Source organism: Taudactylus pleione, unplaced genomic scaffold, assembly GCF_031769625.1.
Source record: "Taudactylus pleione unplaced genomic scaffold, aTauple2 ptg000018l, whole genome shotgun sequence".
NCBI lineage: Eukaryota > Metazoa > Chordata > Amphibia > Anura > Myobatrachidae > Taudactylus > Taudactylus pleione.
Window position 1 is genome coordinate 11377364 of NW_028284420.1, and position 27019 is coordinate 11404382.

At 44.9% G+C, this 27019-nt stretch overlaps 1 protein-coding gene across 1 annotated transcript in view; it reads right to left on the reverse strand.

The window, feature by feature from the left end:
• The window catches only part of SYCP2 (synaptonemal complex protein 2), a 457471-nt gene that overhangs the window by 329402 nt on the left and 101050 nt on the right, over nt 1-27019 (reverse strand). Inside the window, exons 12-17 of the mRNA XM_088482789.1 lie at nt 7184-7229; nt 6974-7075; nt 6808-6868; nt 5122-5270; nt 4936-5010; nt 3906-4061 (exon numbers count right to left, since the gene is read on the reverse strand). Of these exons, the coding sequence (XP_088338915.1) occupies nt 3906-4061; nt 4936-5010; nt 5122-5270; nt 6808-6868; nt 6974-7075; nt 7184-7229 (589 nt within the window). The remainder of the gene's footprint in view (nt 1-3905; nt 4062-4935; nt 5011-5121; nt 5271-6807; nt 6869-6973; nt 7076-7183; nt 7230-27019) is intronic.

Here is a 27019-nt window from a genome sequence, read left to right on the forward strand (position 1 = left end):
AGGATAAGCAGATCGTCCAGGTAAGGGAGAATTCTGATACCCTTGTGCCGCAAGTGAGCTGCCATGACCTTCGTGAACACACAAGGAGGGTGGATGTCCATGGGGACCATGAAATCGCCCAGTGCCAACGCCAAAATGATGAAGCGCAAAGACTCCATGTGAAACGGGGAATCTGCAAATACTAGTTGAGGGACTTGAGGTTGAGGATTGGGTGGAAGGAATCGTTTGGCTTCTGAACCAAGAAGAGACTGGTGTAGAAGACCAAGCCCCTCTGAGCCAGTGGGACAGGAACTATTACATTGGAGGCTAGTAGAGAGAGAATTGACTCCCACAGCGCTTTTGCTTTTTCCTGGATCCCCCTGAAAGCCTGTGGTAAAAAACTGTGGCGGAGGGCGCCTCCGGAAGGTCAGAGCGTAGCCGTGCCAAACCACACCACGAACCCAGGCGTCCAACATGGTCACCATCCAGGCATCAGAGGAAAGCAGAAACTGGCCTCCCACACTGGGGTCCCCCAGGGAGAGGACTGTCCCATCAATCTGTAGGCTTGTCCGCTGGTTTAGCAGCTGGGCGCCTGGTAGGCCAGGACTGCTTGCTTCTGAGCTTGGAGGTCTTAGAGAAAGAACTCTGGGACCTAAGAAAGTACTGTCCCTTGGCCTTCCATTGTGGACGTAAGGAGCGAAAGGAGGACACTGTGCTCTAGGGGCTGCTGTCGAAGGCAGAAACGCTGTCTTGGAATCCGCCACAGTGGCTACTATTTTATCCAATTCTGGCCCGGAGAAAGGAAGAGCCTCAAGGGCCTTCTTAGAATCCAAGTTAGTGTGCCAGGAGTGCAGCCAGAGGGCCTTTCTAGCTGACACAGAAGAAACTGACACCTTGGAGGTTAAGATACCGATGTCAAGAGCCGCTTCGTCAAGATAGGAAGCGGCCTGCTTAATATGCACCACCAGAGGTAATAGCTGGTTGCCATAGGCCCCCACGAATGGCCCTCCTCTAGAGCCAATCGCCTTAGCCACCCACACATGCCCGGACGTGCGATAGCACCTGCATGAGCATAAATTACCTTAAGGAAATTTTCCAACTTCCTATCCGTCAGATCCTTAAGGGAAGCGTATTTGGGTTAGGGAGGGTAGAATGCTTGATAAGACGGACAATATGCACATCAAATGAAGGAGGAGACTCATATTTGCTACGCTCCTCGGTAGGGAGCGGGTAAAAGGATGCAATGCGCTTGGAGACCTGTTAGGAGCGGTCCAAGCTATCGCTAGTACTTCCTCAAGTTGTTGCATAATAGGGGCGGAAGGACAGGCGCGGGAGCTGTCAGGCAATCCAACAACTAGATGGAACATCTCGCTGTGTGCCAGAGACCATCATGGAAAACATCCTGTGGGAAGAGACCAGCAGAACAGTTTCTACATGTACACAGCAGAGGAGCCTTCACCTCCTTGGGCGCTGTGTTCTTGGAAGATAAGACATCTTACAGTATTTCAAGGAAAGTCCCATACATCAAGTTATAGAACAGAGGTATGCAATAGGGAACAGTGCACTGAATGTAGGGGCCACACAAATTCAACAATGAGTTGGGCTTAACAGAGGGGGAGTTAACTCCTTTCAGAGCAACAGTAAGAAAGATAGAACAAAGTTTGAATATGAGAACACACACACACAGTCACATTCAATGCAATATAACAGGCAGATAATGTTCGACAAACCAACCCGTCGCCTGGATGGAGCTGACCTGAGGGGAGGTATACAGGGAGACAGGAGCCAACCTCTGAAGACAAACTGTGGCAGCATCTCAGTGAAATGGCTGCTCAGTGGATCACACCATGGGCCGCTGCCTGCGTGCCCTGGTGGTCTTATCGGGAAAGCTGTCCTTTGCGATATTTTTGGTACATACCGTAGATATGAACCGGGGTATGTACCCGAAGTCAGGGGGTGTTCCGGCCTCCGCTGTCACCACCGGCGGCGGCTCCCTACAAGCCTTCTCGCTGCCCCCGGTGTCCGGCTGTGGCTGGGGTCCTCAGTGTGCTGTATCAAATTGATACTAGGGGACTGTTCCCCTAGATATAAATCCTTCACACATATATTACATCCATTAGTGGTTTTCCCCTTTGACTTCAATTATGGGAACCCTGAGGTTACTAAAGTGCATTCCCACCATTGAAGTAAATGTGGGGAACTATCAGCCAATAAATGTTCTGCCAATGTTCTATGTGAAATGCAGAGGCTAGAGCATCATTTGCTAAGTACCCTCCTTAAAGGACGGTACTATGTCTGGTGGGTCCACGCTTCTCGTTTTTTTATTTTAAGAAGACCGTGGATGCCGACAGGGAACAAACAGAATCAGAACCAAGGGGGTAGGTGAGTATGTTTTTTTTTTTTACAGGAACCGATCTGGATTCTACTGGACAGACCAGCGCTATGGACAAGTTAAGTACCAGCAGGCTCTTAATGCCCCGCATCTGGTGCTTGTGGTTCTCTAAGTATAGGAAAATATTATTTGAACTATTTAAACTATCAACCTGGCACCCACAACCTGGCTATCAGTCCCGGCCTGGGGTGCCCTGGAGAGGGGGAACACACCTCCCAGGGGATTCCCGGCTTGGGCTGACTAGTATGGGGTGCTAAATGATTTGGCTGGCGGACCCCATGAAGCGGTTCCCATGGCTGTGCCATATTACCCTTGCTAAAAAGAGCCCGGTGCTGGTTGTGGATAATACGGGGTGCCCCTAATCATATTATCTCCCATATTTCCGCAACCAGGACCAGCTCAGAGAGCCCGATGCTGGCTGTGCTTTTGAAAGGGGGAGAACCCACATAATTTTTTTCTTGATTTTTACACTTTAATCAACTTTACACACAGAAGCCTTCAGGTATCTCACTGATCTGTCAACGCTTCTGTGAAACACAAACCTGCTCAGGCTAAACTCGCTAGCCTGAAGCAGGTCTATTATTTTATTCAATACTATTACCAAATATGGCAGAACCAAATAAGATCAAGACACCAGAATAGTTTTAAATATATTTATATTAAATAATTTAATTCATAAAAAAACATTAAAAGCATGCATATTCAGGTGTACTATACACTATAACATGCTAAAAAATCTGCACAATTATATGTAGAGGTGGGTGCATCCAACAGTTAGTTCTTTTCCTCAATACAATGTTAATGGAGCAAAGTATGTCACTTTAAGATCTCACCACATTAGACTGTAAAGGTACAGTAAGGTTGTTTGAGTGTCCGCTCTTCCGTTTAATAAGCTCCGGTTCAGGTGTATTTAGATCCCCGTTGGGCTAAGGTGTGCAAGCGGTTCTCCTGGGCAGTAATTGTGAAGGAGAACCGCTTGCATACCTTAGCCCGACTATTCTGGCATCTTGATCTTATTTGGTTCTGCCATATTTGGTAATAGTATTGAATAGCATTATTATATAATTTTTACATATAACAAATTAGCACATAACCCGTTCATTTTCTAGTGATTGGCTTTGTTGTTTTTTGTGAGATTCACAGGTTCACAGGTGGGTTTGCAACTTTATAAAATTAATTTGTGCTCTAAATATATTGGTATACATTATTTTAAGTATTAGGGCCCTGCTAATTAGTGTGTTTAAGGTCTATTATTTTGCAAGTTTTATGTAAGTAATTCTGTGCGAGTTTAAAACTCGCACTCTATTACATTGGCCAAGTTGTATGTTTTCCATTGGAAAACATCTGGATGCGGGTTTGGCCATTGCAAGTTGCAGGACTGTGAGAAATATGTGAGTTTGCATGGTCTCGCACCCTATTACATGTGTGAGTTATAAATAAATGTGAGTTCAGCATTAAACTCACATTTATTTTACAACTCGCACCCTATTACACTTAGCCTATGGTCTCTAAATGACAATTATAATAAAGTTACCTTAGCATGGCTTTGGACACTATTCTCCTGGGAAGTATGCAGACTGTGGCATGGTGTTGATAATGGAGGCTGTTTTTTCTTGTTCACATCACTATCATTGATCACAGTCACATTCTTTGAAGAACTGATGGATCCCTGGCTTTCAGGAATGAAGATCTAGAAGTTTAGCAATGACGATGAAAGCAACAGAAAATTGTATTTTATTAGTTTATCTTTATGTAACTGAAGACAGCACCAGTAATGCTTCTATACTAAACATAACTTGGAGATTCTGGGTTCCAAGCCTTCGTGGTCCTCAATGACATGTTAGTAAATATTGTGTTCAACGGTTGCTACCTTACTAATACATGACTTGTAGGTTACATGCCCAATTAAAAATGTAATACATTTATTTGGAAATCCCCCACACTAAGATAAGGAATAATGAGGCTAATATCATAACCGTTTATATATATATATATATATATATATATATATTTATTAAGGATGCACATGAACTACAGTAATGTGTCATGCCAGGCACAGTGAAGGGGCAAGTTGTCTTAAAATGGAACAGAATCTGCTTGCTACACTGTAGCCCAGATCTAAAGTAAGCAGTAAAAATTAACCACCAACAAAATGGTGCTACAGCAACTACACATACCACACAGAAATAAACAGAACCAAGTGTCAGTTAAGGAGCCTGGCTGTGGCGAACACTATACCTACAACTGGGGGCCTCACGTTGTGCAGTTAACAATTACAGACAAAGAGTGTTTTGTGTCAAAGAAACACAATACAAGTGAACAGTAATGGAAGGTATTGGCACTTCTATACTGTCTGAGGTTGAGGTTTGAGTACAGATAAAGATATATTGTGGACACTAGTTGGTATGCAAGGGCACAGCAGGGATGTACAGTCATTAATCTGAACAAACAGAGCAGAAAATGCTTAAAGCTCACTCGAGCTAATAAACTGAGGTGCAAAGGTGTTTCCTAGAGATGATCTTGCAAAATTTCATATAACATTTTCTGTTTAGAATTCACATTACCTGAGATCCACTTTCGTCAAAAACAATGTGCACTGCTGTTTTTGCTACTGAAATACTTTGCTTCTTTGTAAAATCCTGAGGTCAAGAAATTAAAAACATTTTTGTTCATGACTTTATGTAATACTCATTCAATTTCGAATAATTCAATACAAAGGAAAATACATCAACATGAAAAAAACATCATACCTTAAATTTATTTGCGCTAAACACCTTTTTGGCTACATCAGAAATATCCAACGCAGAGTCAAAATATATACGTATCTGAGTCCCCCTTTTCTGACCAACAATAACTGGTGTATTTAAATTGACTGTTAGCAATCTCTTATTGCCTATTGCTGTACAAAACAAAAAGTAAATACAGTGAAAATAGCTATTCTCACTAAACACAATATATAGCAGAGGTATTAAAACACCTTAGGGCCTGATTCAGCTTTGCGAATAGAGTAAGTAACTCTGAACCTGGACAAACCATGTTGCAATGCAAAAGGTGCAAATACATACATTTTTTTTGCATGTGGAATAAATACAGGCTGCTTTTGCATGTAGCCCACAAATACCGCACAGCTTTATTTTTACACTGCAATTTATATTTGTTTGGCTACACCCCTTCCAAATCTTAATCTCTCTGCAGTTTAAATCTGCCCCACCTGCAGTGCAGCATGGTTTTACCAAGATGCATAGTTACTTGCTATATTTTATACCCCTTTCACACTGCCAGCAATAACCCGGATTATTGCACGTGAAAGCGCAGCTACCCAGGTTACTGTGCAGTGAAAAAGGGCCAGGTTTAAATAAACCGAATCGAGGGACCCAGCATTTCAATCCTGGAATTGAGCAGGTTTGAACACGGGTTTAACCTGGGTCGCGATGCAGTGTGAACGGGTAACCCGGGTCGATGCCCGATCGCACCCGTGATGGACCCGTGCAAAGAAAACCGGCATTGCAATGTGAATGGGGTATTACTCTATTCCTAAAGCTAAATCAGGCTCTTAGTCCCATCCATTAAGATTGTTGTTTAGAGCAGCCCCAATTATTCCAGTTTTCACAGAAATTTTGGCAGTTTTATATCTCAATGTATTCTGAAATGAAAGCATAGAACTAATAAACAATTGGATAACAAAAATAAATCATGGAATCATTTTGTTAGACAAAGTTTAATCTAATCTAAATTATTGATTCACCTTTTGCAGATGTAAATGCCAAACACACGTGGTATTCTTTCTACAAAGGAAATCAAATATTGTTTGGAAAGTTCTTAACAATGCTTTTGCAGATGTTCCCACAAATGTGTTACACTTGAAGGTGTTTTGATTTCTCCCTTCTGTCCAGTTTACCCCTACCTAGATGGGGTTTAAGGGCCTGATTCAGAGATGGGCACAATCGCAATAATATGCTAATTGCATCTGGAGATGTCTTGTGTACATAGATGCCTCCTGCTGCCTTCTCTAATCCGCTGCTGTGTCTAAATATGTAGCTTCTGATCATGGGCGTGAACATTGGCCATCTGAGAAAGCCTCAGGTTGTTTTCACACTGCCAGTGCCAGTGAAGCTGCATCAGAAGACTCAGACACTGGGCTCGGTGCACCTCAAAAACTATGACAAAAGACGGAGGGATGTATGGTTCACTATACCATCCAGGGTGTGCTTTCTTTCCTGTCCTGAGACAGGTGGATGGGTGGATTAACCCCATTGGTGTATGCTAACATGGAGGTATTCAAAGGGAAGCAGAGTGTAAGGTGGAATGTAGGCAGACCATCATTTAACACCCTGCAAGCTACACAAACTATTGCACGTGCCTCTCAAACATGCAACATATTCTGCAAATTGGAAGTCGTACCCACAAATTACTTTAGCTTATTTCACACAAAGTACCTTCTATGCTGTACATATCCACTTCGCTTGCTGTCATGCACACCGTTTCCCACTGGTGATCCTGTGAAGTCACATGACAAACTATAAGTAACGACAATGAACGATGAGAGACACTAGTATAGTAATAATCTTTGAGAACAATAATACTTGGAATTAAACACTTTACCTCATTGTTGTTATCTGTAGAAACATAGAAGGAAATGCTTTGGGTCCCAACATTGAAATCAATCCAGAACTCTTCTAGCTTATCATCAGAAGGTATATGGAGCTACAAAATGTGATTATAACATTTAAAATGTACATGATTTACAACACTGACCAATTAAGAATTTGCAAGCAAGGCTTTCACCTAATAATGTAACAATATTTCTATTACCTTGTGATTGTCCAAATATGTTGAGAGACAAGGATATGTAAAAACTCTGCAAAAAGATTCATATTAATGTGATTTACAATAAGTCAGGTGCTAATATCATACAAATAATAAAATGGATACTAATACTTACAGGGAGAACTCACTGTGAAATCTACATAAGTATTTTTGTCTTCCTAAACTGAAAAAAGTAACTTAAAACAATGTTCACTAAACTCTACCATAACAACTCAAACCCCGCTGCAAAATAGGAGTTCTAGTTAGTAGTTATTAATAATTTAAGACATAGATAAAAATAGCAAAACAAGTATACTAGATGAACATCAAATATAAAATTCAAATCAATAGATGTAAGTTAGTTTAAACCAGCACAAATGTTACTAAAAACACATTAAAAGATAAGTTAAAGAGAGGGAGTGTGTGAGGACCAATCAGACGTGGTAATTATGAACATGTTAATAACTTATGACACTACATATGCTGCCATTATGAAGTGGCAAACAATATATATATTGTTGTATATATATTATATGCAGATCCACAATTGGGCATTCCTATATTTAAATGTTCATCTGCCTGGGTGCCTTTGCTGTAAACAAAAATAATCCACATAAGTACTGAGAACAGTACTAATAAGGCATGGCAATTCCAGGAAACTTCCTTTAGATGCTTTTATCTGTTCCCTGGGTTTCGTCAGCGATGCACGTCAAGATGTTGTCAAGACTCGCGCTCCGGTTATCAGCTGAACACTAAAAACATATTCTGGACGAGGTGTATCCTATCACGCTAAATAGAAAGCTACAAAACTCAATGTTTATTCAAAGTGAAACTATATTGATGAAGTGTTTAAGTCCCATTGCTATATAATTTATACCTATGAAAACGTTGCACCAAGCTGTATTTGCAAAAAACGTAATGTTATGTAATAATAGTATTAAATACTCTGTTACTAATCATCGGAAGCCTATTAACATCGATAAAAATGTATTTGATAGATTTGATACAAATTTAGAACTCGTGGTTACTCTGAGAAGCAACTTACCTGTGTTAAAGATAAAGTCCTGTCTATGGATAGAATAATAATATTATTGCTATAGCGCTTTTCTCCTAAAGGACTCAAAGTGCATTACATTTGCCTTTACAGCACAAAATACAAAACAAGCTTAACAAGGGACATTAGTGAAATTCTTGGGTGAATAGGTGAGTCTTGAGTCTATTTTCGAAGGATTCTAGAGTGGAGCCCTCTCGATCTGTATGGGTTAGTGAGCCACAAAGCTGAAAGCTCGACCCCCTGATGAATTCCGAGGGATTCTAGGTACTGTTAATAGTCCGTCAACGGATTGCAGTAACAGAGTGGGATAGTAAGGAATCAGAAGCTGCTTCAGGTACCTTGGGCCCTGGTCATGTAGGGCTTTGAAAGTTAGTAAGCCAATCTTGAAAACAATTTGCCATCTGACAGGCAGCCAGTGAAGAGAGTAGAGTATGGGTGTTATGTGGCTGTAACGGTTGGTTAATAGCCTGCCAGCTGCATTTTGTACCATCTGCAAGCGGTGCAATTCTTTTGCTGGGAGACCAAGGTAGAGGGCGTTGCAGTAGTCTAGGCATGATGATATAAATGCATGTAAGACTATAGGCAGGTCTTCTGAGGTAATTAAGTGCTTGATTCTCAGATGAAAGAATGAGGATTTGATTGTGGCTGATACCTGATGTTTAAGTGTCAAGTCACTATCCAGGACAACACCAAGATTCCGCACATGTTCAGTGTTTTGTAATTCTGCACCCCCAAGTGTAAGTCCTGTTGGTTGGCTATGCTGTAGCCCTGTCCTGTGACCTATCATAAGGACCTCTGTTTTATCAGGGTTCAGTCACAGCCAACTGGCACTCATCCACTCCTGAAGCTCAGCTAGGCAGCCATTTAGGGTTGTTATGGGATCATTTGTACCTGGAGCAAAGGACAGGTACAGTTGGTATCATCTGCATAGCAGTGGTAGACTAGGCCATGACGTCTGATTATTTCACCCAATGGTAGAATGTATACCGCAAAAAGCATTGGAGATAGTATAGAACCCTGTGGGACACCGCATGGAAGTGGCACTGGTGATGAATAGTTTACTCCAGAAGAGTCTCTCTGTGACCTGCCGGTCAGAAATTATTTGAACCAGCTAAGGACTGTGCCATCCAGTCTACAGAAATTTGTCAGGCGCTCAATTAGAATTCAGTAGTCTACGATATCAAATGCTGCAAAAGGATTAAGAATGAACAATCACCTCTGTCTCTTGCCATCAGAAGATCATTAAGCACACATACCAGAGCTGTTTCAGTGCTATGTCTTCTCCTGAATCCTGACTGGAATGGATCATAAATATCATGGGTAGACAGGTGGGTTTCTAGTTGCATTGCCACCACTTTCTCAATGACCTTTCCAAGAAAAGGAATGTTTGATACTGGTCTACAGTTGGTCATGCCACTCAGGGTCTAAATTAGTTTTTTTAAGAAGTGGTCTAGCAATTGCTTCCTTTAGTGGTTCTGGAAAAATGCCTGTTTGCAAAGAGCATTGAAACTATTTTTGCAATTACAGGGCCAATCATGAACATACACCCTATGAGTAGCTTGGTTGAGGCATGATCCAGATCATTGGTGATGTGTTGCAGCATTCTGATAATTTTAGCAATGTCCTTCACATCCATTATGTCAAAGCTGTTCCATGAAGACAGGTGGTTTACCTTGGCAGGCTTGGTAGTTTGGCACTCCTTTGATGGCACTGTGGGGATTCCAGCCCAGATGGAGGATACTTAATCTGCAAAGAATGGGAGAGGGTTTCATCAAGCTGCAGGCATGCTGGTTTGCAAAGCATCTCCACTGTACGGAAAAGCTGAGCTGGCCTATTGGTTGGTGCCTTGATCTCATTTGAAAGGAACTCTTCTTCTTCCGGGAGACTGTTGATAGATATTCTCCAATATGTTTGATTAGTGTTAGTCTTCCTCCATCGTCTATGAACCCTTTTCTTCAGTTCACTAACACTACTGTCAAACCAATGGGCTTGACTGTGTGGTATGCAGGGTCGTATACACACTGGAGCAATAATATCTATTGCAGCTGTCACATCCCTGTTATAGTAATGGACTAGGGAACATGGATCTTCACAGACCCCCTTTACAACAGAAAGATCCAGGTTTGCTGCAAGAGCCTGGGGGGTCATGCCTCTCCTCGGATGATACCTTGTGAACTCCATGGGTAAAGTTCTATTTCGAGGGGTTGCGACTGAGAAATTAATTGAGTGATGGTCTGACCACGTGACTGGGTTTATATTTAGGTCAGAGACTTATAATCGAATCTGGAAGACAAGATCAAGAGTGTGACCACTTATATGTGTAGCAGAAGGAATGACTTGTGTGAGGTCCAGAGCATTCATTGTGCACAGGAGGTCTTGGCCAAGGTGTGAGAGCTCATCAACCCATGGATGGAAATCCCCAAGGATGAGCCATCTTTGATGCTCCAGAACTAGTCCAGCAACAATATCTGCAAATTCTTGTAGAAATATCTTTCCATCTCCAGGGGGATGGTAAATGAGATGTACTCTGAATCCTAATTCTGTAGAACTCCGAGCAGCAATGCACTCAAATGAGTGAGTCATTTCCATTGGGTGGACCCTAAGTTTGAGAGCTTATTTAAAGTAGATGGCCACTCCCCCTCTCCTGCGGTTAAGTCTTGGGTTGTGAATGACAGAGTAATTTGTTGGAACTGCAGCTTCCAAGATAGGTGCTGCATTTTCATCTAGCCAAGTCTCTGTAATACAGGCAAGATCTGAAGATTCAATAAGGTCAGCAATTGCTGAGGGCACTTCAGTTTTGTTAAAAAGCCCAAGGCAAGAGCAGGATAGGAGAGAAGGAAGACTGGTACACTGAGGAATCACACTCTCAAACAGAGAAGGAAACAAGTGACCAGAAGAAAACCTATAGAAGCTAGCAGGGTCAGGGGTGCCCTGTGGACTTCGAAGAAAGAGTTAACGAAGCTAAGTTTTAAGATAACTCTCCTTTTCTTCTTCAGGGTCCATAGGGCTCTACAGGGAGACATTGGGAATGTGCCAAAGCAATTCAAGGGCGGGAATGCTCCTATGCTGATAGGAGAACCCTACGCACGAAGGAAGCACCCTGAGAGGCAAATGTATCAAAGGCATAAAACCTAAGAAAGGTGTGGACAGAATACCAGGTGGCCGCCTTGCATTGCTGTTCAGCTGAGGCACCATGCCGGGCTACCCACAAGGCACCCACAGAGCGACTAGAATGAGCAGAGACTGTAGTCGGTACAGGAAGGCCCGTCTGCGTGTAAGCCTGTGAGATAGTCATGCAAATCCATCTGGCCAGAGTCTGTTTCTTAGCTGGCCATCCCTTCTTGTGGAATCCATATAGGACAAAGAGGGAGTCCGATTTCCGGATGGAAGCAGTACGGTCCACGTATATCTTTAGAGCAGGGACCACATCCAATAAGGCCTCACCTGCTGAGAGGTCTGGTGAAGTAAAGGCCGGAACCACAATTTCCTTATTCATGCAGAAGCGAGAAACCACCTTGGGAAGGAAGCCTTGCCGTGTTCGAAGAACAGCCCTATCCTGATGAAATATCAAAAAGGGGGAGCGACATGAAAGCGCCCCTATATCCGATAACCTACTGCTATAGCCAGAAGAAACAGAGTCATCTCAGTGAGCCACTTGACATCCACTGATTCCAGAGGTTCGAATGGAGGTTCCTGAAGTGCTTGGAGCACCACTGACAAATCCCATGGAGCCATAGGAGGGACAAAGGGAGGTTGTATTTATAGAACACCCTGCATGAAGGTGTGAACATCCAGTTTAGGAGCAATTCTGCGCTGAAACCAGATAGACAAAGCAGAGACCTGCACTTTCAGTGATGCTAGGGGGAGGCTTATATCCAATCCAGCTTGAAGAAAGGCAAGAATTCTAGAAACCTTAAAGACCTGAGGGTCATAGTTTCGTGGAGCACACCATTGGAAATATGTATGCCATAGTCTGTGGTAAATCATGGCTGAGACTGGTTTACGTGCTCTGAGCATGGTCTGGACCACAGAGCTGGAAAAACCCTTAGCCATTAGGAGGGTTGTCTAAAGAGCCAAGCCGTTAAAGACAGACGGGCTAGGTCCGAATGTAGAAATGGGCCCTGAGACAACAGATCTACTCGTAGAGGAAGCTGAAGAGGAACGTCTATGGAGACTCTTTGAAAATCGGAGTACCAGTGATGTATGGGCCAGAGCAATTAACATGACTGTTAGCACTCGAGGAAGCAGGGATATTGGAGGGAAGAGATATGCTAAATGGAAGTTCCATTTCACCGACAATGCGTCTATGAAGGCTGCGTCGGGGTCCTTTGTTCTGGCACCATAAATTGGAAGTTTGTTGTTTTGTCTGGAGGCCATGAGATCCACCTCCGGGAGACTCCATTTGTCCACTGGAAGCTGAAAGACTTCTGGATGTAGAGACCATTCTCCTGCATGCACGTTGTGATGGCTGAGGAATTCCGCCTCCCAATTGAGAATCCCCAGGATGAACACTGCGGAGATGACTGGGAGATTGCATTCGGCCCAGGTGAGAATGCGGGACACTTCTGTCATTGCTGACTGACTTCCAGTGCCCCTTTGGTTATTGAGGTAGGCCACAGCCGTGGCATTGTCAGACTGTACTTGTACTAACCTGTTTTTCAGATTATTCTGAGAAAGAGTGAGAGCTCTGTAGATGGCTCAAAGTTCCAGGATGTTGATTGGCAACACTGCCTCGACTGGGAACCATTGGCCCTGGAAGGAGTGTTGGTCGGCTACTGCGCCCCACCCTTACAGGTTAGCGTCCGTGGTGAGGAAAGCCCAGTCCAGGATCCAAAAGAGATGACCCTGGTTCAAACGGGAAGTCTGTAGCCACCAGGCTAGGGACAGGTGAACCTCTGGGGGGAGGCTCATCGTCTGGGATTTGAGCAGATGGGGTAGCCTGTTCCTGGAGAGGATCAGGTGTTGGTGGGGCCAGGAGTGAAACTTGGCGAACTCCACCATGTCGAAGGTGGACACCATTGATCCCAAGGCCTTCATTGCAGAGTGAATCGACACACTGCGATTGTGAAGCAGTCTGCGTAGTCTGTGCTGTAGTGCTGAAATCTTGTCTGCCGTTAGGAAGATACTTTGAACTGAAAAGTCCAGGAGGGCACCCAATGACGATGAAGAGAGGCCGCCATAACTACCATGATCTTGGTAAAGACCTGTGGGGCCATTGAGAGGCCAAACAGCAGAGCCTGGAATTGGTAATGTTGCTGCAGTGTAGCACACTGGAGATATTGTTGATGAGAAGACGCTATAGGTACATGTAGGTTAGCATCCTGAATGTCTAGGCATACCATAAAATCTCCAAGCTCCATAACTAGGATAATAGAACATAGGGTTTCCAAACGAAACCTGGGCACCCTGTTAAACTTGCTCAGAAATTTGAGGTTGAGGATAGGCTGATGAGACCTATTAGGCTTCTGAACTAAGAAAAGGGTAGCATAATAGCCATTGCCCTGTTGTGAGGAGGGGAACCAAATTATTACTCCTGAATTCAGTAAGGACTGAATGGCTTTTTCGAGCAGCAGGGCTTTGGTTGAGTCTGATGGAGGTCCCGTGCAAAAGAACTGTTGGGGGGTTGCCTCAGGAAGGAGAGGGTGTATCCGTGGGAGACATGGTTTGATGCCAAACTTGGGCAAATTGAAGAAGTTGGCTTCCCACCCTGGGAACCCCCAAGGAGAGGCCCGTCCCATCAGGCTGCAGGCTTGTCCTCAGACTTGGCAGGTGGACGTCTAGTAGCCCAGACTTGTTTGGCCCTAGGCTTAGAGGCCTTGGCTGATATCTGTTCCCATGGAAAGGACTGACCCTTTACATTGCCTTGAGGGTGAAAGGACTAAAAGGATGTAGTCCACGGCTTTGTATTAAATGCAGAGGGCAGGAACACCGCCTTGTTAGTCGCAAAAGTAGTCACAATCTTGTCTAATTCTGGGCCAATCAGGATTTCCCCAGAATAAGGCAGAGACTCCAAAGCCTTTTTAGAGTCTGAATTTGACTTCCATGAGCGAAGCCAAACAATACGGCGGGCTACCATGGAAGTAGCAGATACCTTGGAAGCTAGGAGACCAGTATGCAAAGCTAAATCTCCTAAATAGGAGGCTGCATATCTAATGTGAGATATGTAGGACAGCTGTTCCCTCGAAGCATCAGGGGGAAAAGTCTCTTCTAGGGCCTCTGCCTAACTCTCAATGGCTTTTGCCACCCAGGCCGTAGCCCTAGCAGGACGAGTAATAGTTCCTGTAAGAGAGTATACAGATTTATGACAAGCTTCTATATGTCTATCTGTGGTCTCCTTCAAGGAGGTTGCAGTATGAATGGGCAAGGTGGCATTTTTTTACAGGACGAGTTACATGAGAATCCACCGTTGGGGGAACTTCCCATTTAGTACAATCAGTAGCTGGAAGCGGAAAATAGAAACTGAACCGTTTTGTAATTTGAAACCTTTTACAGGGCATATTCCAAGCTTCACTCATGTGATCAGATAGCTGGTCAGAGTGAGGAAACTCTGGTAAAACAACCGTTTGTCGCTTAAAAAGTGCATGTTTTTTCTTAGGAGTGAGTTCATTCTCTTCTATTTGTAGAATAGTTTTAGCAACTCTCACAAGAGCATGTATATTTAATTTAGAGGGTGGCTCCTCTTCTTCTTAGACGGAGTCAGAGTGAGAGAGACCTGCATCTTCTGCCTCCCCAGATTATATCACAAAATCAGATAACTGTGTGGATTGGGAAGATATCATAGTATGTTTATTAGGCTTAGTAGGTAAAGGTTAATCTTTTTGCAGCATTTGCTGAAAAACGATAGCGGTATTAGCCAAACTCTGTCATGAGGTAGACAGTAAGTGTATCCATGGGGGAGGCAAAGGATTTGCAGGGGGTACCTGTTGTGGCCATCCCATACAGGGAGCTACCACAGGGACTGCTACTTGGTCCACAAGTTTTGCCAGCATTTGTGAGGGAGAGACACCAGGGCTGATGGACCTTGGGCTGTGTAACAATTCTGCCTTTCCTGTCCCCTGGATTCCGGGCTGCAGTCTGGGGTCCGGGGAGCCTACTAGCTAGTCCCACTTGGAGCCCTATTGGGAGTACCTAGCACAGGTTTGGTGTCACAGCGCCGCGGAGGGGTGATGGGGCGGCAGCACAGATGTCCGGAGGACAGTCTGGTGCTGCTCGCCCTTTTGGTAAAAAATAAAAAAGCAAATGAAATCATAAAATGAAAGCTTGGGCTGCTTAATGCAGCCCTCTGTTATAATGGTTGTCCAGCTCCTGTTTGACACCAACGAAACTGAAGTGCCCTCAGGCTGTGGGCGGGGTATAGGGGGAAGGACCGGAACACACTGGGATTGAAAAGCTTTGCTGTTGGTGTCCGGTCCTCCAGGACCCACCTACACCCCAATGTTTCCCTGTGGAGCCCTATGGACCCTGAAGAAGAAAAGTAAATAAGTGGTTGAATTAAAAAAAAAAGTGTGGGATTTCCCCCCAAATCAATAACCTCTCATCTTGAGCTGGTATTTGGAAAATAGGGGGAAAAATATAAGAGATATGGTAAGAACTTGTTATCTCTATTTCTATGAAGTCCAAAGGGTTCCACAGGATACCTTGGGGTATTGGTGATGACGTCAGACATCGGGCACCACAGAGTTAATTTTCAGCCTTCCAGGATGCACTGGGGTCCCTCTTCTGTACCCCGCCCCCCTAGCCAAGGCAATCAGTTTTGTAACAAGCCATATGCCGGAGAAGGAGAACAAAGAGAAGAAAGTCTGGAACACACAAGAATCACATTCTCACCAGAAGGAGACGGAAAAGTCGGTGATCAGATCAAAGCCCATACGCAGTACAGGTGCGACAGGGCGGGAGTCCTGTGAAACCCTATGGACTTCGTAGAAATAGAGATAACAAGGGTATGTTCTTACCATATCTCTTATTTTCTATATCAGGGTCCATAGGGTATCCACAGGATACCTTGGGGATGTCCCAAAGCAGTATCCTTTAAAGGTGGGGACGCTCCTGTGCTGGAAGGTGAATCCGCCACCCGAAGGAAGCATCCTGAGAGGCGAAGGTATCAAATGCATAATACCTCACAAAGGTATGGACAGAAGACCACGTGGCTGCCTTGCACAGCTGAACTGCAGAGACACCACGGCGAGCTGCCCATGAAGGACCCACAGACCGAGTAGAGTGAGCTTTAAGAGAGGATGGTACAGACAGGCCCTCATGAATGTAAACCTCAGAAATCGCCATGCAAATCCATCCTGCCAAGGTTTACTTAGTGGCAGGCCAACCCTTCTTATGGAAACCATAGAGGACAGAGAGTCCGATTTCCTAAATGAACTGGTACGGTCAACATAAATCCTAAGAGCCCGCACCACATGCAAGGAGGCCTCACCAGCAGATAGGTCTGGGGAATTAAAGGGTGGTACTATAATTTCCTCATTGATGTGGAAACTAGATACCACCTTAGGTAGGAACCCAGGGCGAGTGCACAGCACTGCCCTATCCCTATGAAAGATTAGGAATGGGGGGAGACATGAAAGAGCCCACAAATCTGACACTTCTGGCCGAGGTAATGGCCAGAAGAAACACAGGACCTCATTCAGACCCGCTCGCAAGCTGGTCGACGGTGAAGGCCTGCGCACACGTAGCGCTCGCACTGCGCAAGCCCCGGAGCGAGTGACAAATGCACTGGCTCCGGGACTCGCTACAAAAGGGGCGGCTGTCAATGTTGATCAACAGCTCGCCCCGTTTTGTAGGCAGGGTGGAGGGGTGGCCGGACAAACGGAGGCCTTCCTGAAGGTACGCCTGCCATTTGTAGGCGGCTCTACTGACATCACCAATGATGTCAGTAGGGTGCTTCCTGCTGTTAGAGAAGGAAGCAACCTGGGGCTTGCGATAGACAAAACCCTACCGCAAGGGTCTCGTCGCAAGCCCCGATGGTCGAGACCATCGCGACCATCACCTAGTCACTCGCTAAAGCTGTGAGTGGTAACAGCTGAGCGAGCGGCCAGGATGCCACCTTTCAAAAGAAAAGTGGCCGCCCTCATTCAGAGCGAGCGCTCGCATTTTGCGAGCGGCTCTGAATGAGGTCCACAGTCTTAGCTGTAAGCCATTTTAAATCCACTGAGCACAGTGGTTCAAAAGGCGATCCTTGGAGAGCCCTAAGGACCACAGCCAAGTCCCAAGGAGCCACAGGTGGAACAAAGGGAGGCTGTATGCGAAGTACACCTTGCATAAAAGTGTGGACATCAGGAAGTGTAGCAATTCTACATTGAAACCACACTGAGAGGGCGGAAACCTGTAAATTCAGTGAAGCAAGGCGAAGACCGTGATCTAAGCCCGCTTGTAGGAAAGCCAAAATCCTGGATATTCTAAAAACCTGAGGAACATAGCCTCTAGGTCGACACCATTCAAAGAAAGAATGCCACACTCGGTGGTAAATTCTTGCAGAAGCTGGCTTCCACGCTCTGAGCATGGTGTTAACAACAGGGCTGGAAAAACCCCTGGACCTCAAGAGGGCAGTCTCAACAGCCACGCCGTTAAAGACAGACGGCCCAGGTCTGGGTGATGGCAAGGACCTTGAGACAACAGGTCCGGACGTAGAGGCAACTGCATCGGAGTGTCTTTGGATAGGCTCCTGAGATCTGAGTACCAGTGCCGTCTGGGCCACACTGGAGCTATCAGCAGGAGCATGCCGCCTTCTTGCTTGAATTTGCGAATCACTCGTGGAAGAAGGGAGAACTGAGGGAAGAGGTACTCAAACTGGAAGGTCCACCGGACCGACAGAGCGTATACCAGAAGTGCCCGTGTCTCTTGTTCTTGACCCGTACACAGGAAGCTTGTTGTTGTGTCGGGAGGCCATGAGGTCTATCTCTGGAAGGCCCCACTTGTTCACCAGTAGCTGAAACACCTCCTGGTGAAGAGACCACTCTCCTGGATGCACATCTTGACAGCTGAGAAAGTCTGCTTCCCAGTTGAGGACTCCTGGTATGAACACTGCCGAGATGGCAGGGAGATTGCCTTCCGCCCACACTAGAATGAGGGACACCTCTGTCAGGACCGCCTGACTGCGGGTTCCTCCTTGGCGGTTTATGTAAGCCACCGTGGTGGCGTTGTCCGACTGCACCTGCACAGGCATTCCGTGGAGGACATGTCTTGGTTGTTGGAGAGCTTTGAATACTGCCCTTAGTTCCAATATGTTGATTGGAAGCGCAGATTCTGCTGGCGTCCACATTCCCGGGAAGAAGTGTGGACCCGACACTACTCCCCAACCTCGAAGATTGGCGTCCGTCGTCAGAATAACCCAGTTCGCAATCCAAAAGGGGTGCCCCCTGTTCAGGTGAGTAGTCTGCGTACTCTGACCTTATAGGAGGAGAGGTATGCAGGGGGACCCGGACCACTAAGCCACCTTCCAGCATCCAGCAGCGTTTGTCACTTCCTAATGAAAGAAAATGCCCGCCGAGGAGCAGAGAGGAGGCGGGCCCAGGGAGGAGCGCTGACACAGCCCGCCAAAACGCTGTGGAGAGGCACTGTGCAGCGGGGGAGGCACCGGCTGGCAAGAATTTAACCCCAGGGACGCTGGAGCCTGTCCGCTCTGCTGCAGCCCACTGTCCCTGGGGCCTGTGGAAGCGCAGGTTAGTACCTGGCTCCACTCGCAGCCAGTCCCCAGGGAGCCCCCTGCCTGGGGACTCAGGACTGTGTATTCCAGCGGGCACCTAAGCGGTACCCGCCGCTTACCTGTCCCCTTGGATCCGGCCACAGTCCAGGGTCACCGCTAGCCGTGACCCCAGACCCCCACCAGCATCCCCGGATCGGTACCGGCATTCTGGTCCGGCGGGGTGAAGCAGCGACAGCATGGACGTCTGTACTGACTGTCCATGCTGTAATGCTCTAGTGTGCAGCCACAGCTGCCTTTAAAAATCTTCAGGGGCTATTAACAGCCCCACTCTGTAGAAGGTGATCCGACTCCTGGCCGGGCACCGACGAAACTGATTGCCTTGGCTAGGGGGCGGGGTATAGGAGAGGGACCCCAGTGCATCCTGGGAGGCTGAAATTAACTCTGTGGTGCCCGATACCTGACGTCATCACCAACATCCCAAGGTATCCTGTGGCTACCCTATGGACCCTGATGTAGAAATTGTGGGAGTGGCACTCTCTGCCAATAAGCATACTAAATGAATTCAATGGATAGTGACCATTCGCTGTGACCCTGCAAAGGAAAAGTTGCTTGTTTTTTTAATTTGCCAAGATTATGGATACCTACGTGGATCTAAGAGGACTTCATCCAAGGATTTTGAGAGTATTAACTTAGAAAATGAGGGATGTGTGGGGGAGTGGTTACAAAAATATGCAACAGTCGGTGTGTGTCTCTGTGACTCAGGCTCCGGAACCTTCACAACTGCGCACGGAATCGAAGTTGCAGGCTGAGGCACCTCTCAAAAACTGTTGTAACACATCTGTGTTTCAGTCGCTACCTCTATTGCCACCCACAAACGGTCCTTGCCTGTCAATCACTTTGCTAATAAATTCTCACTGCAACCGCCTTTTCAAGACCTTCGCGGCCTCAATTTTCAATTTGCCTTTAGTAAATCTTTGAAATGCAAAATCGATGGGTAAAATAAACAAACAAAACCCCATAAACAAATTGATATAAAAGAAGTTTGTTGAAAGTCTGGTAAGTTTAAGTTCTAACAAAGGATAGTAAAAATATATGACTATTGCACATGCAGCAGTCCTTGCAAAATAATCTTTCATTCCGGCAAGTGCTTTCGATCTTCTGACAAAAGACCAACAGTGAAGAGATCTTAACTTTTAAAAGAGTATGCCCACAGTAACCAGGCCAAAAGGTTAACTATATGGTCCTCACCAAGCCCTTGTCAGTTTCTGAGTTACAAAGCCCCGATTTATAGGGGTAAACAAAAAATACAGAACTCAAACACTAGAAGCGAAAAGGGTGTGATTGCAGTGTCCCACCAAGCTGCAATGCACTGTGTTCTGACCACCTTTCTATCATAGCCAGTAACTACTGTATATCCAGCAATTTATGCTACAGTAGCTCTAGCCTTCGCTCCACATTCAAATCAATGAGCTTTGGGCACCCATGACCCTGTCGCTGGTTTACCAGTGGTCTTTCCTTAGACCACTTTTGGTAGGTGCAGGTTGAGTCTCCCATATCCAAAATATTCCGAAACACAGAATATTTTCAGCATGACTGAGATAGTGAAACCTTTGCTTTTTGATGGTTCAATGTACACAAACTTTGTTTAAAGAACAATATACTGATCGCTTTTTTAATATATGGGAGAGTTATATTGACACTCTTTCCCCATTACTTAGGGAACAACTTTGGAGATGTTTCTGAGGTACAGAGTGGTATGAAACATGTATGTGTTCCCAAGGCCCCCCATATCTATTGATGTCATCTCTATCTGTAGTGCTGGTGGTATGCAGGTTCGAGTCTAACTGTTTTGATTGTATATTTCTCTTCTTTTTGCAATATATGAAAAGTATTAACTCTTTGATGTTAATTTATTTTATTTTTTTGTTATACAATGTTGATATTTTTGTCGTATCTCTACTGTTATTTTTGACATGTCGTCAATTTTAATTTCATTGTAATTTGTGTTAACGCTTCAATAAAGAAAATTTGTTGGGGAAAAAAAATGAAAAAGCACTGGTCCAAGTACAGATTCCTGGTACTCCAATGGTAACCTTTCCCTCCTGTGAGTGCACTATACTGTTTTTACTGCAACTCTGTTTTCTATCCTGTAACCAAGATCTTATCTGTTCAACTATCTTAGAATCCAATTCCAAGTTTGAGTTTATTTAAGACTGCGATGTGAAAGTGTTAAAAACCTTACTAAAGTCTAGAAAAGATAACTTTATTGCCCACCTCTGTGATCTATTACTTTATCACCAAGCCAACAAAGTCAATAAGATTTGTTTGAAATTATCTTCCCCAGTAAATCAATGCTGTTTGGGATCCTGTAAGTTTCTGGATTTGAGATATTCTACAACTCTTTCTTTTAAGATGGTTACCATCAATTTCCCTACTACTGATCACTGGTCGGTAGTTGCTTGCCTCTACCTATTTTCCACCTTTGTGCAGTGTGACTACATCTGCTCTTTTCCAGTCCTATGGAATTACTCCTGTAGCTAGTGGCTGGTTGAATAATTCTGTTAATGGTGTTACCAGCACCCCTTTAAGCTCTTTTAGTATCCTAAGATGTCTCCCATCTGCTGCCATTGATTTATCCAGTTTGAATTTTGAGAGTTGTTAGGACTAGGGGTGTGCACCGGCCACTTTTCGTGTTTTGTGTTTTGGTTTTGGATCTTTCTTCGTGTTTTGGATCTGGCTGGTTTTGCCAAAACCACCCTTCCGTGTTTTGCGTTCTTGGTTTTGTGTTTTGGATCTGTATTTTTTTTAAAAAAAAAGCATAAAAACAGCTAAATTCACAGAATTTGTGGTTTTTCTGCTCCTATGCCATTATTAACCTCAATAACATTAATTTCCAGTCTATTCTGAACACCTCACAATAGTGTTTTTATGTCCAAAAGGTTGCACTGAAGTAGCTGGATGACTATGCTAAGCGATACGAGTGGGCGGCACAAACACGTGGCCCATCTAGGAGTGACACTGCAGTGGCAGACAGGATGGCAGTTTGAAAAACTAGGCCCCAAACAGTACATAATGCAAAGAAAAAAAAGAGGTGCAAGATGGAATTGTCCTTGGGTCCTCCCACCCACCCTTATGTTGTATAAACAGGACATGTACACTTTAACAAACCAATCATTTCAGCACCAGGGTCTGCCACACATCTGTGGCTGAAATGATGGGTTCGTTTGGGCCCCCACAATACGAGCTGGCAATTAATCGGTCCTTGCACAAACTGGCTCTACGGAGGCAAGATGTCGTCCTCATCCTCCTCATTCACCGATTCCTCACCCTCTTCAGTGTTGTGTACATCCTCACAGAGTATTAATTCGTCCCCACTTGAATCCACCACCACAGGTCCCTCTGTACGTTCTGGAAGGTGGTCTCCCTGGAAGAGTTGATAATTCATTTTTATGAACATCATCTTCTCCACATTTTGTGGAAGCAACCTCCTATGCCTTTCGCTGACAAGGTTCCCGGCTGCACTAAACACTCTTTCGGAGTACACACTGGAGGGGGGGCAACTCAGGTAAAATAGAGACAGTTTGTACAGGGGCCTCCAAATTGTCTGACATCCCTACTTGGATGCTGTCACCAATGTAATCCTCCACCATTCTGTCAGTGGTGACAGTATCATATGCAGTGACAGTAGACATGTCAGAAATTGTTGCCAGGTCCTTCAGTCCGGACCAGATGTCCAAACCGGCCCTTGACTTGGGACACAGGCGCATGCTTGGCGCTGCTGCTGTGTTGATGCACGTGCGGCTACTGCGCATACATTTCGCACACAAACACAGAAAAAAAAAATAATTTTTATTTTTTGTGGAGCGCACTTTGGGGGTTACACCACCCTTTAACAGACTTATGGGACACAGGCGCACGCTTGGCGCTGCTGCTTTGAGGATGCAGGTGCGGCTACAGCCCACACAATTCACAAAGACAGAAAAAATAGAAGAATTTTTTGTTTTTTGTGGAGCGCACTTTGGGGGTTACACCACCCTTTAACAGACAGACGCACGCTTGGCGTTGCTGCTTTGAGGATGCAGGTGTGGCCACTGCGCATACATTTCACACACAAACACAGAAAAAAAGATTTTATTTTGTTGGAGCGCACTTTGGGGGTTACACTACCCATTAACAGACAGACGCACGCTTGGCGCTGCTGCTTTGAGGATGCAGGTGCGGCTACAGCCCACACAATTCACAAAGACAGAAAAAATAGAAGAAGTTTTTGTTTTTTGTGGAGCGCACTTTGGGGGTTACACCACCCTTTAACAGACAGACGCACGCTTGGCGTTGCTGCTTTGAGGATGCAGGTGTGGCCACTGCGCATACATTTCACACACAAACACAGAAAAAAAGATTATTTTATTTTGTTGGAGCGCACTTTGGGGGTTACACTACCCATTAACAGACAGACGCACGCTTGGCGCTGCTGCTTTGAGGATGCACATACAGTGCACACCATTTAGAAACACTGGAAAATGTTTTATTTTTGTTGGAGTGCACTTTGGGGGTTACACCACCCTTTAACGGACAGACGCACGCTTGGCGCGCTGCTGCTTTGAGGATGCAGGTGCGGCCACTGCGCATACATTTCACACACAAACACAGAAAAAAAGATTATTTTATTTTGTTGGAGCGCACTTTGGGGGTTACACCACCCTTTAACGGAGAGACGCACTGTTGGCGCTGCTGCTTTGTTGATGCACGTACAGTGCACACAATTCAGAAACACAGACGAAAATGTTTTATTTTTGTTGGAGTGCACTTTGGGGGTTACACCACCCTTTAACGGACAGACGCACTCTTGGCGCTGCTGCTTTGTTGATGCACATACAGTGCACACAATTCAGAAACACAGAAAATAATTTTTTATTTTTGTTGGAGTGCACTTTGGGGGTTACACCACCCTTTAAGAGATGAGCCTGCCAGCCCTTTACTTATGGGACACAGGCGCACGCTTGGCGCTGCTCCTTTGTTGATGCATGTGCAGCCACAGTGCACACAATTCACAAACACAGAAAATAATTTTTTATTTTGTTTGGAGTGCACTTCGGGGGTTACAGCACCCTTTAACGGTCAAGCCAGCCGGCCCTTTACTTATGACACATGCGCACGATTGGCGTTACTTTGTTGATGCACGTGCGGCTACTGCGCACACAATTCACAAACACAAAAAATATATATTTTTATTTTCTTTGGAGTGCACTTTGGGGGTTACAGCACCCTTTAACGGACAAGCCAGCCAGCCCTTGATTTATGCAACAGGCGCACGCTTGGCGCTACTTTGTTGATGCACGCAATTCACAAACACAGAAAAAATAAAAAATTATTTTTGGAGTGCACTTTGGGGGAGCACCCCTGAGGCACAGATCACCCCCTGGACAACACTACAGCACCCCTCTAGGACTACAGCCTTTATGAGACACTGCACAACACAGTCCAGCCAGCCCCTATAGATTTTGGAGTAGACACAGCCCCTATGGACAACTGACTGCACAACACAGCCCAGCCAGCCCCTATGACAGCAGCACAACATAGAACAGCCAGCCCCTATGGACAACAGCGGCACAACATAGCCCAGTCAGCCCCTATGGACTGAGTGGTTACAGCCCCTATGGACAACAGCAGCACAACACAGCCCAGCCAGCCCTAGCTCCCACCCTCCCTCTTCACTGTCCACAGCTGGAGTGAGAAATGGCGCTGAAACGGGGACCTTTTATAGAATCCAAAACCCGCGAAATCCGGAAGGCGGGATGATGCCGTTTTGCCTCGATTTCAGATCTGAGTAAGGCGGGAAAAGTCGAGCCTGACTCGGATCGGGGGGCTCGGGGGGGTTCGGATTTCAGAAATCCAAACCCGCTCATCCCTAGTTAGGACCTTCTCCTCTGTAAATGTACTTGTATCTGCCTCATTTTTATCAACATATTTGCAATTAAACTGTGGTCCCTTCCCCACTCTTTCTGTAGAGAATACTGAGCAAAAATAATTATTAAGATGATCTGCTATTACCTTGTCTCCCTCAATGAGACTGTCATTTGTCTTATTATTCCTCCTTTTGTTTTCTCCTTTCCCTTGTATACCTATAAAAAGTTTTGCCACTTTTACATACTGACTATGCCATTTTATTTTCAGCTTGTGCACATCTGATTACCTTCTTAGCCTCCTTCTGTCTTCATTATTCTTAGTCTGCTTATATTTCCTAAAGGTCTTCTTTTTCACAGACAATTCAGGAGAAATTATTTAATGGTAGTTGCTCCCATCACAGCTCTAACTAGGAAGTCACAGTACACCAAGGATTGGCCTCCTGAGGCTGAGAACACATTCACTCAACTAAAGCAACTTTTCACATCTGCACCAATTCTAAGGCAACTATATCCTGATCAACCTTTTTTTTTTTTTTTTAAGAAATGGATGCCTCCATGGTTGGAGTTGAGGTTGTTCTCTGAATCTGACTTGATTCTTTTCTGTGACTAATAAAAGTAAAATTACCCTCTGGAAAGTAATTTGTTCCAACTGAGCTTTGGCTAAAACTACTCCAATGGGCACACCTGATTATCATTTCCCGGGCATGCAGGGTTCAAAAAAATGGTGGAACTGATTTTCAGTAACTTCTGGTGGCCTTCAGTGATTCAGGATGTAAAAGATTTTGCCACTGCTTGCTCTATTTGTGCTCAGCATCAAACCCAACCACATGTTCCTATAGGGCCCTTGCATCCTCTTCCAACTCCTAATCGTTCATTGACACATATTTCCATGTACTTCATTGCTGTTCTACTCTCCTGTCAAGGGTTCAATACCATCTGGGTAGTGGTGGACAGGTTTTCTAAAGTAGCTCATTTTGTACCGTAAAGGGATTGCCCAAAGCTCCAAAGTTAGCCAACATCTTTATTAAAGAGATCTCTAGGATGAAGTGAACTGCACTCCCCAATCTGAAAGCATAGTTTCAGATTGGGGAGTGCAGTTCACTTCCAAGTTTAGAAGAGTTCTCTGTAAAGCATTTCATCATTAAATTAAACTTCTCCTCAGCATATCATTCTCAGAGTACAGTCAAACTAATGTATGTGTCAGCCAATCAGGATGATTGCGTTTCACTGTTAATCAAAAGTTCACCCATAATAATCTTCCACGAGACTTAATGCGCATATCCATTACACGACTAATGAACGATTGAACGTTAATGACATTGTTATCGTTCATTATAGTGCAGTGGATATTGAGCCCACACTGAACGATATATATCGTTCAGTGTAGGTACACTCCCTCATCCCCGAACCTGCACAACCTGAAGATATCGTCAAGTTGGACAGTGGGTTCAGGTGATGACAGATGCCGACAATGACCAGCGGGAGCGCGCATCGCTGGTCGTTGCCAGCATATTCACTGCACGAATAATGAACGATTGAACGATAACAATGTCGTTATCATTTATTTATTGTGTCTAGTTGATATGCGCCTTTAAGGCTTTTCTACCTTCAACACCCAGAATGGTTTCCATCCTCAATTGCCAAAACCGCTTTCCTGTCAATCAGTTCTTCATCCAGCAGTTCATGACATCATTAAATATTTTCTTGAAGTTTGGAATAAGGTATAGAGAAATCTACAAGAAGCCTCTTCTCGTTACAAGTCCTTCTCTGACAGGAAAAGAATGAAGGTTCCTTTGCTAAAGCCAGAAGATAAGGTCTGGGTTTCAACTAAACATCTACATTTAATGTACCTACGATGAAACTAAGACCTAGATTCATTGGGCCATTCCAAATTCTACAAGTTACAGTAGCAATCCAGTTGCGTTCATATTGAAACTCCCATCAACACTCAAGATCCCTAGTGTCTTTCATGCCTCTATTCTGAAGCCTATAATTCTTAACTGGTTTTCCACTTCTAAATGCTCTCATTCTGCCATCTCGGGTGACCACCAGGAAGAATATGAAGTAAAGCAAACCCTGCACTCCAGAATCTCCAGAGTAGCTATTCAGTAATTGGTGGATTGGAAGGGTGTTAGCCACAATATCTCATTTTTATTGTACTTATTATATATCCCTAATAGACTCTCCATCCTCCCCTCCGCAGTTACTCTAACTCCCCCCCCTTTACCATT